The 14,268-nt window shown below is 32.7% G+C and overlaps 2 protein-coding genes and 1 non-coding gene across 3 annotated transcripts; 1 reads left to right on the forward strand and 2 right to left on the reverse strand.

Annotated features, from left to right (window-relative positions):
* Positions 1-3,181: 3,181 nt before the first annotated feature.
* Positions 3,182-8,503, reverse strand: LOC107840495 (peptidyl-prolyl cis-trans isomerase Pin1). Its single transcript, XM_016684377.2, has 2 exons — positions 8,042-8,503; positions 3,182-3,543 (listed from the first exon to the last, which is right to left on the reverse strand). Exons 1-2 carry the CDS (start codon positions 8,271-8,273, stop codon positions 3,419-3,421), a joined length of 357 nt encoding a protein of 118 aa, XP_016539863.1. The 5' UTR covers positions 8,274-8,503; the 3' UTR covers positions 3,182-3,418.
* LOC124886947 lies at positions 4,075-4,191 on the reverse strand. Its single transcript, XR_007044343.1, has one exon. It is a non-coding gene; the product is annotated as a 5S ribosomal RNA (ribosomal RNA).
* A 3,580-nt stretch (positions 8,504-12,083) lies between the features above and the next one.
* Positions 12,084-14,264, forward strand: LOC107840498. The gene is made up of 3 exons (XM_016684380.2): positions 12,084-12,281; positions 12,453-12,518; positions 13,907-14,264. The coding sequence occupies exons 1-3, from the start codon at positions 12,234-12,236 to the stop codon at positions 13,952-13,954; spliced, it is 162 nt and encodes a 53-aa protein (XP_016539866.1). The 5' UTR covers positions 12,084-12,233; the 3' UTR covers positions 13,955-14,264.
* The last annotated feature ends 4 nt before the right edge of the window (positions 14,265-14,268 follow it).

A 14,268-nucleotide genomic window follows, 5' to 3' on the forward strand; every position in this document is an offset into this window, starting at 1 on the left:
TTAAAGGGAATATATTCTTCTCCTTTAAAATGTCTTCTTTTTGTTGGTGTCTTATCGAAAAATACTCGTTCATTTTTCATTTTCGGTTATTCCTTTCGTCTCATTTTATGTGTTGTTATTTCCTTTTTAGTCCATCTCAAAAAGAATATTATCTTTCTTTATTTGGTAACTATTTAATGACATTCATTCCTATTTTATTCTTAGTAAGTCCTATTTTATAAGAAAAAACAATTAAAAAGAAAACTTCAAGAGTGACAATTTTGTAAACTTTATAAAGTCATTATTTATTTTTTAAACTCCATGGTCGATCAAATGACAACACATAAAATGAAACGAAGGAACATTTATTCTTTACTAAAGTTTTAATCAGATATGTGTCTTATAAAACTAATTTTAATAATGATACTTTAAAATTTTAAATTTAATTATTATTATTTTATGAAGCTATTATTAAAAATACATGAGACTAAAATAATAATAAAAATTAATTTACAAAATGAACAAATGAAATAAAACATCTAATAGGATATAAGGAATAAGTACTCCAAATGAAGGAAAAGTATTAGTAGTATATTTAATGAAAACGAAATTGACTGGAAATTGCTTTCGGCGAGCTTTTTGGGGCAGAATACCAAATTGTGGATACTCGAGATGGCTTCTTGCCTTTAGAATAATGCATGATTTTTGCCTTATGATTCTACCAAGGGTCCCACAAAATTGAAAATACATTTGTTAGACTTTTTTAATGGGTCAAAAAAAAAAAAAAAGACTTTTTTAATGCGTCAAAATTATTTTTTGTGTTAAAAACCACAGTCTACTAACAAACAATTTTAAAATATTGTAGAATCAGTATCTTTTATTAGTACAAAAACAAATACTATACACTTTATACTTTGCTAGAAAATGGCCGAATCTTATATTTATGCGATGCAAAGCTGCGCTAACGTTAAATCGTTAATAGACCATATTTGAAATTTTCATTATCGTTAATAGACCATTTGCAATGAAAATCTCACCACTTAACTAATTTTGATCAACTAAAAGTTGATTGTTTCACATATCCATGTTCTTTTAGAAGTTACTAACACTTTTGGAAAATATCTTTTCCCTTCTAATTAATGATAGTAAAATACTTGTTAGTACTTAGTAGGAAGAAAAGGGTAAAAATTTATTTTCATTCGATGGTTTACACCAAATCAATGATGTTAGAATATAGTTCTTTCGTTTCAAAATAATTGATCTTCTTTCTAAAAATTACCAATGATACATGACATGTGTTAGAATATGCTCCCTTCATTTCAAAATAATTGACCCTCATTCTAAACATATTTATTTTAATTTAGTTGTTCCTTCTATGAAAACAAGAGAATATTATTGTGTTCTTCAAATACTATTCTTATCATTAAATGACTAAACAAAGTGTATACACTCAAATTTATGTTTTCAAAGTATAATTAATAAAGTTAATTTGATAAAATAAATCTATAATAATTTTTTTAAGTTATGTGTCAAATTAACAAGGGCCAACTATTTTAAAACGAAGCGAGTATGCAACTATCACTTAATCATAATTAATTAATATATATAATTACTTTATTAAATTATAACCATGATAAGTTGGCATTGATTTGGTATAAACTTCATGCCAATAAGTACTTACAAAAAAGAAAAGGTGTGGAAAACGAACTTTTTGTGTTGGGACTTGGAATCCAAACGATTAACTCTAAGCTTCTCTTTCTTGTTTCCATTAACATGTTTTTATTCCTTTTGTTTTTTTATCAACTTCTATCTTTGTAGACACATAATCCAAGTTTACAAGAAAGCAAGCCATAAACATTGACTTGTCTATTTGTAGCACCAGTACTTTTGAATTCGTAAAAGTCGAGTAATACTTTGGTTGACTTGAACTTATCAAAGTTACTACTTTAAAAAAAATAGGCATGACAATTGACAAGTTTTGAGATTAGTCAGCATACATATCCTACTCATAGTACAGTCATTTTACATTATGATATTGGAATGCTTCTCTATCCTCGAAAAGGTTAATGAAATCAAAGCAGAAAAGAGAGAGGGTCGAAATTTAAAAAATTTACTCATACGCGGTGTTAATTTATGCTAAACTGCACAATAGTATATTGTGATTAGGTGATAAATTCAAGTCGAAGAACATAAAAGTTAGTAGTAATTTTTTGAAATAATAGATGTGAGTTTAATTTCCATTGATAAAGAGATTATTTCTATTAGGACCTTGAGTTCCAATCCTCAACGAGATTAATTAGATTTTTTAAATTTTATATCTAAAAACTAGATGTCATGCATTCAGCCGTGTGGTGTTCAAAATCTTGAAGCAAGTGTGACAATTTAACAATTTTACGTTATTTTAAGCATTTAAACACCTCTCTTATGACGGGAAAAAGTGTTATTTGAAGAATCATTGTCTATCCATTTGGCAATTTTGGTCAGTCAAACTCGCAAGTTGGGATAAGAAGAAAGTGTGCAGTCCACATTTTTTGTTCAAACAACTTTCAACCAAGGGATAAGAACAGAACAAAGTATTCAATCGACATTACAAGACGCAATTGCATCAACTTGACAGTGAGTACATAAGCATTGAGCACCAATCATATTGGCTTATAAACATATGGACAAGGAAAAAGAAAGGCCAAACCACATATATCCCACTGAAACTGGTCCCCAACGATTCCATTTTTTTAATTTGTACTTTTTTTCAAAAAATAACGACGGTATTAGAGTTAACCTAGCATGCTAATTCATTGAATACATTCTCTCTTCCGATGGAGCAAGAATTTTCATTTCAAAGTATAAAAAGTAAGTACGAAAAAAGCCAAAAAGAATCAATAGCTGCGCAATAACTGTCACCGGGGCTGAAGCAGATGAAAAAAGGATCATCTACTGCATTTGACTCTTGCAAGAATTCAAACCTTGCTACACAAGATTTAACATAAAAGACTGATTTAGAAGACCTCGTAACAAAACCTATATTTGGTAGAGAATGCAATCAGTCAGTCACACAGTAATTGAATTTAGAGTGATTGGATTGGCTTTTAATCATGAAATTTGCTTACGACATAACAAAAGATTTTCTCCGAATGCCTTTTCAGCATATTCAGTACCACAAAGACCCAATAAAAGCAACAAAACGAAGAGCCACACACTAAACTGCATCAAAAATTTCCTTAAAGGTGCCACAAGTTAAGGAACTCTTCACACATTGGAAATAAAAACGTCTATAAACATCAGTCTTCTGGAGTTGTATTTGACTGATAGATATTACAATCAAAATTTATAAGTTTGTTGCTGCTATGAGACGCAAGCGAGGGACGGTGGTCTTTGAAACACTAGAATAAAAAGAAAAGAAACGTTACAACTTGTAATTGCTCTTGAATCTGTAGAAATGTTAACCGGTTCTCAGGATTATGTGAACCCCACTGTCAGTATCAATGATGTCACTGACCTCACCAACCTTCAGCACATAAGTTGCATCTTCAAAAGGTTTCTGCATCTGCCCTCGACCGAATGGACCTGCAAATGAAATGAGCTTATTAAGCATTCCACCAGTTCACCTTAGGATGCTAAAAATGATACCAAAATGCCATTAAGCAAGCCGAAAAGTTCTACTATATCCATATACCACAAAGATATATCTCCATCGTTGCACTTCGCAAGATTAATATACTACTTCGATTGGAAATTCCCTTCTTCAGTTGAATACAGTAAAGAAAACTCCCACACCTCCTCCATCGGGAAAAAAGTTAGAGAACCCCCCACCTTTGACGATGCCAGAAATGACACCAAACTTTAGTTTTTTAGCCCTTCAGCAGAGATAAAGACTTAGTAGATGTTTACAGAAACAGGCAAACAAGAAAAAAGACAAACAAAGAGAAGGGTAAAAGAAACAGTGCTTTGATATTAGCTTTATGGTGTGGTGCAGCACTAAGGAATTGCGCGATGCAGCCGTTTTTATGGCAATAAACTATAAAGCCTGACAACCCGAGAGCAACCACAAAAGATTGGCATCAATATCCAACATAACCAACAGCATACCCAGTAGGAGGGATGCAACACGAGGACTTCCCGGGGGCACCCATCCTAGTACTACTCTCGCCCAAGCACACTTAGCTTCGGAGTTCTGATGGGATCCGGTGTGTTAGTGTTTGTAAGATCGCATCCCAATATCCAACATAAACATTTACTAAAAGGCAGCTTTTGACCAGAAGTATACAAAACAAAAAACAACAAACCCAGTGTATTCCCACATAGTGAGGTCTGGGGAGGGTAAGATGTACGCAGTCCATACCTCTACCTCTAAAGAAGTAGAAAGGCTATTTCCGATAGACCCACGGCTCAAGACACCAGAAGTATACACAGATTGGTAAATTTAGACATCAAAAGCTTTCGAGGAATCAGAAATTACAAACTAACAAGATTCATAGCCTGAAACAATGACATAGCTGATCAAGTATAAAAGATTGCCAGAGTACAATCATCTATCAAATATAAACATGCTATGATATATTAAACAAAATAATAATTAGTGAAGATATTTTGGAAGTAAATCTTTGTAACAACATTATTTGAGTGCCAAACTAAGTAGAGCCAGAACAGAAATGAAGCTAGCCACCAAAGACACAAAATAAGAAGGCAGATGTTAGATCACTGACCAACTACTCCAGCAAACTAACAATAGTGACAGCCGATGCCGGAAGAATTCAGAAAACGGCAGTTATATGAAGCTACATGAAATTTAATCATATTGGACTTAGCTCAACTTATAGAAATTCATAAAAACCAAACACCGATACAGAACATGATCTGGCTTTATTCCATTGAACATTTACATTTGAATATCATATTTTATTGTTAGAGTTGGAGCATCAGAACAATAGTGCAAGTTACTTAAAAATAATAATAAACATTACTTCTTCTTTATTCTGAAACAAGCTTATCGGATATATTGTTTTCCTACTGTTCTTACCCTCTTTGATGTGATAACTAAAAACTCAACCTGCTACCAAGAAACAGAGAACTACAGAAATGTGCAGAAAAGATTTGAGCAAGATAGAGTAGGTTTAGACCACTTTTCCTTAACAGTGAATAATTTTGATCACCCAGTTTTACTAAGACTGATTTACAAGTTTTTGCATGGTGAGAGGGGGGTGCATCTCCAAGCTGTTGCCACTGATTATCAGTGTCAATTACACCAAGGAAAAAAGAGAATAAGAAGAAAAAAAAATAGTTGATTAATGTCAAATCTGGTGAATATTCCTATCTATGACAAATAACAAGCGGAAATTTCATGCTGCTGAAGGCTTATTATTTTATCTATACATGTACGGAATATGGAAAAATATGTCTGCTTCTATCACTGATTATTACCAAATGACCTCAAGCTGCAGCAAAATCTTGTTCAAGGTAGAAAACTCTTGATAATTTATCATAACTTCACCTAAATAGCAGTTCTGTTATTGAATTTTCACAGAACCGAAACTAATGCTTCCTTCCAAATGACAAATTATACTATCATATAAGCGAGAATGAGAATCTTTCGTCGTCCTCACAGGGCTATACCTGGCATTTTCTAAAGTTGATTTTCTTGAGGAGCGTGTGTTCTCTTGTGAGTTAATTGGAATAGTAAGCATAAAGTCAACAACTTCTAGCTTTTTGGTTAAGTTCCTAGTATTCTCATATTAGTGACTGACACGGATTGTCCACTTTCAAATTTTGTGTATCCCTCCTTTATGTTGCCCCTATTAATTATTTTTCGTTGTTTAAGATCACAAGATTAAAAAATATTTTAGTACATTTGACGTAATTTTAATTTCAGATCACAAGATTCCAAAGTATCCCTTATTTTTTAAAATTTCAAGTCAAGTCAACACAGTTCATTCTTTTTGAAACGGAGAAAGTAGTTTATACTCTCACTGTTTCTAAATAAATGATTTTTTTATTACTACTATATATAAGGGAGGATCTCCAATTTTGGTAGTCCTCAAATGAATCTTTTTCGTCCATTTTATCCCTAAATGAAGGTTTGATGACTTTATAAGTTCTCATCCAGTTTTGGTCACTTTGATTAATTATATGGGCTTTTTAAAATCTATACAAAAAGTTATGAGTGATACAAAAAGTGATAATGACACCATAAAAATTATATATCCAACCAAATTAAAAAATAATTCAACAATTTATTGTCTTCTTTTATATGAAAATAATAATAAGAGATAACGCCTAAAGTTTTTTTTTTTTTTATATCTGTGGTGTCCGAGCCAGCTTGCCCGCACCTTGACTAATTCCACAGGATACCTGTCACCTCCCACCAACAATAGGTAACTAGGTAACTCGATCCACCAAGGCTAGAACAAATGGGAAGAAATCACCTAATGATTGTTTCTTTTGAGAATTGAACATGTGACCTCATAGTGCTCAACCCCAACTTCATTGAACCACTAGGCCGCATAAAAACATATTTTGTTCTTTTATCCGTAATTGAAGCTTATGTTAGATTCCATCCATTGAAGGAACATCTACAAAATGAATTTTGTTGAATTAGATTTTAATTATTTAATTAATATGCTATATTTATTTCTGAAATAACTTTATTGACAAAATTGTACAACCAACGTATTGCATCAAATATTCTTTATATTATTAAATATTGTACTTTTAGAAAAAAATGTGCTAGCCAATATAACTTTAATTGAGAAAGAATAATGAAGTTAATTCAACATATCACACAAATCAAATTAAATCGTTAAAGACTTCAATTTTAAAACTTACAGTAAAATGAAAAAGAGAAGAGTTTAAATGCATGCATTTGTTTGAAAAATAAAAGAAATACTAAAATATACTCTAAGAGAAATATTGTTTTTTAACTTACAAAATTTTTTACTTCCTCTATTTTAATTTGTTTGACTGATTTTGACTTAGCATGAATTTTCAAAAGTAACAAAGATTTTTGAATGTGATCTTAATTTAAAGATATGTAGAAAGGACTAAAATATCCCTTTAATCTTGTAGTATTAAACAGTTTTCAGTAAAGGGAAGAGAAATTCTTTTTTAAACAAACTAAAAAAGAAAATAGGACAAAAAAATTAAAACAAATAAGTGATTTAGTATTTTAGAAATATTGAGAAATAGCTACTTCTAACTAACATAATGCTACAAAAACAAACAACAAGCAGAGAAGCAAAAATAGAAAAATCTTCATAAATATAAATGTTAATGTAGTTTGGGCCCAGGCTTACCACGGGCAATATGAGACTAGTAAGCAAATAAAGAAACAAAACTAGTGCTCTGGTGAGCTCATTTAACGGCAATTTCAGAAAAGATGCTATAAAAAAGATTTGACAAAGAGAGGTAAAGTATTAACCAATTGGTAGGTGCACAAAAGAGGTGGGAGGGGAGATTAGATGTGTAGTTCAAGCAATATGGATAGACATGTTCACTTGATATAGATTCAATAAGAACATGGCGAAACTAACATTTAATTTAGAATATAATTCAATAATAGAACTTCAAAATTCCCAATTATTCACAACTCTTATGTCCTGTCAAAGTTGTCTCCATACAGTATCAAATATAAGCTTAATCAATAACTAGTTGTCCAGTTTCTTAAACTTCAGTACTTTACTTTCTCAAGATCTTTCCTACTGTATATATAAAGGTCTTTCAAAGTAACTAAATCGAATAACAACTCGAATGAGTTACGAACGAGCTAATATTCAAAACACTTTCCTTCAAGCAGATCAAAATCAAGCTAATTGCTAGTTAAACCCTATCAAACCTCAGCATAAGCATCTTCCAATAATCGTTATACCACTCTACTACATCTGAATCTCAATCAGTTAGGATTCCTATCTACATGCATCCTATCTACCGTTGTATTCTATTCGAGTCAAACTGATCCCTGATCTTAACATGTATTTAAAAACAAATTATGCTTTTTCTACAACTAGAAAGTCCTTTAAATCTCAGATCTTATGCGTAGTATAGAGATAATAGTGAGTAATTCAAAACGTACCGAGATCGCCGCCGCGTTTGGCGGAGCTGCAATCAGAAAAGCGAGAAGCAACATCAGCGAATTTAGACTTGCCGGAGATGATGTCATCGCGAAAGGATTTGAGCTGAGAAACGGCGGCGTCTCTTGTGGTATTAGAGATGATGCGACCTTCTGGATCTTTCCATGAAGATTTACGCCTAGATCCCTCGTGTTTGATCAGTATATGCGATGCCCTAACTTGGTTCGACGCCATAGCAGTCTATCGCCGCCGGTCACTAGTAGTAGTAATAGTGAAGACTTGAGAGTGAATGAATGCAATACTACCTCTACCTCTCTCTCCAGTATATGTCGCTCATTCGTGTTTTACAAGCTATTATTACATTTTTCAACTTTATTTTAATCACTTATGTTACAGCAGGAGTAATGAAAATTAATTCTTTGTGCAATTACTGTGTACACATGAGGTTTCTTCATTTATTTAATACAAATAAATAATAAATAAATGTTTAAGTAGACAACGGAGTAATAACAACTACTCCTTACAATAAGAAATTTAATAATTAGAGTATATTTTATCTTTTTACCTTCTTGTAAAATTTAATAATTAATTAAGCATGATAAATTGTAGCATATGCATGCATGAATTGAAAATCTATATAAATCATTAAATTTTTTTTTGGAGAAGTAAAAACTTATACACTCTATTTCATATTTATTCTATCTAAAAAAAAAATGCATCATTGAGCATAAAATTACAATGTTCAACAAATTTAAAATTTATAGGAGTATATCTTATAAATTCAGCAATTTGATATGATGAATTGATTAGGAAAATGGGTATCAGCTAACATACTTATTTTGGTGTCCAACAAAGTAAAGTAATTGGTTCTTTTTAAGTCATTGAATATATTCTCCTTCAGAGGAGATTATAACCAAATACGTTTATTTTCCTCCAATTAATTATCCAATGAAATTTGAAGTTAATCATGCATGTCAAAATCAGTAAATCACCTGAAAATTATGACAAATATCTAGTAAATCACTTGGATAATTAATTGAGAGATTGAATATGAAAAAAAAAAATATTGGGAGCAGTATTATCATAATGAACCTATGCGATTCAAAATAATCGAGGCTCTAATGCAATCACCGACACCAAAGCATTATCCCCATAATGAACCCTACTACGCGCAATTCGAATTAATCGAGACTTCAATGCATTCACCGAACACCGAATAAAAAAATAAATTAACAAGTGTTTTACTCACTATGTAGGGCAATATTTTAATTACTCATCTTCATATACTTGAACAATTTCAACCTTGCTCATTTTATACGTTATGAACATTGTCATCCTCATCGTCTGAATGTAATATTCTTGACTAGCCAATCAAGTATGTATAAGCAGAGGCGGATCCAGGATCTGAACTCACCGGGTGTCAAGTAATTCAATCGGATTATTCATCTTTTCGATCTATAGGATAATTAACAAATCAATCAATAATAAAAGAACAATAATAAAATGACCAAACTTAAACTTTTAATAATATTACTAATATCATAATATATTTTCATGTTTTACTATGAATTTGCTCAGTATTCCGTCTCTCGAGCCGGGGGTCTATCGGAAACAGCCTTTCTACTTCTTTAGAGGTAGAGGTATGGACTGCGTACATTTTACCCTCCCCAGACCTCACTATGTGGGAATACACTGGGTTTATTGTTGTTGTTGGTGTACTAATATCATAATATCCATAATTCATTACAATTGCCCACAACGAGTTTTCATATTTTGAAAACGACCAACGATGACATCATTACTTACATTTTTAAATACATCCCGCTCTATGTAACATACTAAACAATCATTTAAATATTGATCACCAATACTATTTCGCACTTCATTTTTTATGTGCTTCATGGAAGAGAATGTTCTCTCAACAGCTGCCATAGCGACGGGTAAAACCAAAGTCAACTTCACAAGTAAATAAACAAGTGAATAAGTCTCTACAAGATTTGCCTCAACTAATGCATTTGTCAAATCATATTTGCCTCAACTAATGTTTCAAGACAGGTTGACAAGGCCCTTTTTTCAATATAATATTTCCTCACTTCATCTCGTATTCGAGGATCATAATCAGAAATAGGTCTTCTTTCTTCCGGATCGGCTTTAAGTGAACCCAAATCGAGGTCAGTTATAAGACAAGAACGATTGACATTGACATTACTAGAACTTGATTGTGAATAATTAACCTTCTTGAAAAAATTCTCCATCTCAAATTTTCAATCACAAAACTAGAACACTTTCTCCTAAATCAAGTTATCAAGATACATAGATAATTCCAAATTTGAGTTTCTAGGCTCAAGAAAGAGAAACAAAATAATTTTTCAATATAACAAATAACTTACGGAGAGCACACAAAGAGAGAGAGCAAGCAGCAACAGGAAACCTCAAGAACAAGAGTCTCAGTCGATGTTTTGATTTGGAATTTGGAAATAGTTTTATTTTGCCTTACTTTTTTAATGAAAAATTATTAAAAATAAATGCTGCTAGCAGGTTTCGAACACAAGACCTTAGAGCTACAAAACCAACTCTTTGCCACCCACACTAAACAGTGTTTTGTTATTATGGGTGACAGACTTAATTTTTAACAATATCTGTATATATATACAACTATAGATATAGAGTTTCAGTCGAAATTTGCGGGTGACGTGCCACCCCCACGGGCCTTAATAGATCCACCCCTATGTATAAGCATTAGAATTAGAATTTCTCAATACATATGTTATGAACATTGTCATCTTCATCATTTGAATACGACATTCTTGACTAGCCAATCAAATATTATAAGCAAAATGGTTCAGTGAACCCTTATACTATGTCTGTTTTGTAATGTGTATACTTTTACTTACATATTTGTCATCTAAACCCTTGTAACAACAACAACAACAAACTCAGTGTGTTCCCACCAAGTGGGGTCTGGGGAGGGTAGAGTGTACGCAGTCCATATCGCTACCTCTAGAGAAGTAGAGAGGTTGTTTTCGATAGACAACAGCTGCCATGTCATCTTCCACGTCATTTTTATATATAAAAAATATTAAATATTAAAATAAATAAATAAAATGGAAAAGAACTCCCCTCTTCTTGTTCCCTCTCTCTTCCCCCCCCCCCCCCCCCACCACACACACACACATTTTTTTTGTACTCTCTCTTCTCTTTTTTTTTTCTTTATAAACCTCCATTTTAACAACCTCTAACAACCTTCGTTTTTAAACTTACTTACAAATTGGGGATAAAATTCATTCCAAATAGCTTAAATATTTTTCTATTTGACTTACATTGTCAATTACAAGTTAACAAATTCAAAGAACCCCAATCAAGAATTTGAATTAATTTCACAAATTTCCATGATCCATTTGTTGTTTTTCAAGTTTTATCAACCTTGTTAATGGAATTTATTGTTGCTATTATCGAGAGAGAGGGGGTAAGGGTGGCCGGATGGGGGGAGGGGAAGGGGGCTGGGGGTGGCTGGACGGGGGAAGAGGCCTTTTTTTTAAAATTTTTTTATCTTTTAAAAATATATTTAAATTTAAAAGTTGTAGTTGTTTTTTTTTTTTAATTATTTTAATATAAAATTGATCAAAAATTGATTTCCACTTGCACCCTAGACGCGTGACTGCACGCACTTTGTCCTAGTCAGCCATTTTAATGCCACATAGGTCCGGTCAACTGTTAATGGGTTTAAAATGTTGCTTTTTAGTGGGTTCAAGGGATGAAATGACAAACATGTAAATAGAAGTATCCACATTATAAAACGAACATAGTACAAGTGTCCACAGAACCATTTTGCCAATATTATAAGAATTAAAATTAGAATTTGTCAAGAAATAAAAGATCAAAATGATATTAATAACCCATAAATAATTCTGTTCTCTCCTCCATTTGGAAATTGGAGTATTTTTTTTTTAAACAAGTAAATAAGGCTTTGACGTAAGGCTGAAAAGGGAAATACACGTGAAGATTTAATTTTTATTTTGAAAAGAAGCCCATGTTAGGTGTTCAGTATGCTGGCATACAGCGTATCACAGCTCGCAACATATAACCCAATCAATCATCGTTGTTGGTAGAATTAGGGGTTTCTCTTTGGTGAATTTCTAATTTCTAGGGGCTTAAAAGGGATCTTGAATCTCTCTCTCAACTTGTAAGTCAACAATGGCACCTCTTCCTGGACTGTACTCTGGAACCAGCACCCTTGCTTTGGTAAATCCATTTTTCCTTCTTTCTTTTCTATGCTTCGTTATCATCGTCGATTTTAAAATGCTTTTAATTAATTGCCTTAAGAATCAAATTGTTGAGAGTATTACAGCGGAATAGATCAGAATAGAATGGAGCATAATTAGATTGATTGGTTTAATTGTTTGTTGGGGGCAGGTGGCTCGTACCTCCGCATTCACATTTGGACTTGTCTATGGTAGCATGAAGCTCAAGTATCTCAAGGTACTTCTTTTCCCTTTTTATCCCCACTATTTGTTGGTAATTTGGATTTACAAAAGCCTGGATTTTTGCTAGATTTTGTAGTTTTCCTGCTATTTGTTGGTATTTTGGATAGTAAAAAGAATGGGTTTTTTCTTGATTTTGTTGTAGATTCATCTGTAGGGATTTGTTTCATTTTCTATGTTTGTTCAACGTCTTTAAACTGTAATTTTTCTGTTTTAGCTGTCAGATTTTTAGGTGTCAGCTTGAACTCTGTTGAAATTATTGGATTTAATGGTCTAGCGACTAGAGATGCCAGCAGATTTTTGCTAATTGATATTGTTGAAAGCAAGCTGGATTGTAAAATTAGATGATTAGATAAAAGAACACCCTTATAGGTGGTGGATCTATTTGATAACCAGCTTAATGTGCAAGGCACAGATATTATTTTGTGAGGTGAATACGAAGACGACATGAATTGGATTCAGAAGCAGAAAGGAAGGATACATGAATTTTATATTCTCATAGCTTGTATGATGGTGATACAAACTGAAATACAACAACATACCCAGTGTATTCCTACGTAGTGGGGTTTAAGGAGGGTAAAATGTGCGCAGTCCATACCACTACCTCCGAAGAAGTAGAGAGGCTGTTTTCGATAGACCCCCGGCTCAGGACAAAAAGATAGCAAACAAAGTCGTAATAAAACATGAAAGTAGATGAAATAACAGATGATACAAACTGTACAAACTGAAATAGAGGCCCAAATTTGGTCTTATGCTTTAACGTGGAAGCTAAGTAGATTCAATCGCACTTGAGCAGTTTGTTGGTTTAGAATGTTAGTGTGTTTCTTATAATACACTTAAAGAATGACTATAGTGCATACCTGTTTGCACCTATTGGCTCGCAAGTACTGAATGATACCAGCTAGTTTCTACATCTCCAAATAAATAGCTCGTAGATCCTGTTCCTCTCTATTTATCTTTGTCTGTGACCTTATCCTCACAAAAAAGTTCAGCTGGAAATGATCTTCATGAATTGTCTAAGTTAGATCCCCGGTGTAGTTTGCTCATTGCGATGGACCTTATCCTCGGTACATGAACCCCCCAACATCCTTCATCCATCCACATTGAGTGTCTAGATGTGTTTGGAATTTTTTTTTCCTGTCGCGTAATTTCAAACGCCTTATGGAAATTCGCGTGGATAATATTATGAAGATTTGTGTATCATAATATTTTCACACTGCTCTTATATTTTCCTTTGTTAGTTGTTTAGTGATTCTGTGTATCAACTGCAAATATTTGGCTTTCTTTTAAGCAAAGGATTCCATATTGTTTTTCTATGAGTTAATATGCCTATATCGTTCCACATAGACTAACTTTTGTCGCCTCCTTTCCATCTTATTATTTCAGGTTAAGGCCAAGTCTCACCAGAAAGCTGAAGCTAAGGCACATCACTGAGAAGGAGAGCAGCATGCTGCATCTGCGGTCTGATAAAAATAATATATGACACACATTTTTATCAATTGCCTGTTGCTTAGAACTATCATTTTGGACTTGTAACTGTTCAATTTTGTATTCAAGAGTTATCAAATGTTTTTATGATTTAATGAGTATAATGGTGGTCCAATTTTGATGGACTGCATTGGACTACCAGGGCAAAAGTGAGCAAAATAATCTTCTTATATTCAACTCATCCTGGAAAAAGCTTATTTAGTTTGTGGTTGTTCGACAAATGATGAATGTATATATGCTTGATTTTCTGTCTTGATGAG

The sequence above is a fragment of the Capsicum annuum genome, chromosome 8, assembly GCF_002878395.1.
Source record: "Capsicum annuum cultivar UCD-10X-F1 chromosome 8, UCD10Xv1.1, whole genome shotgun sequence".
NCBI classification, from domain to species: Eukaryota; Viridiplantae; Streptophyta; class Magnoliopsida; order Solanales; family Solanaceae; genus Capsicum; species Capsicum annuum.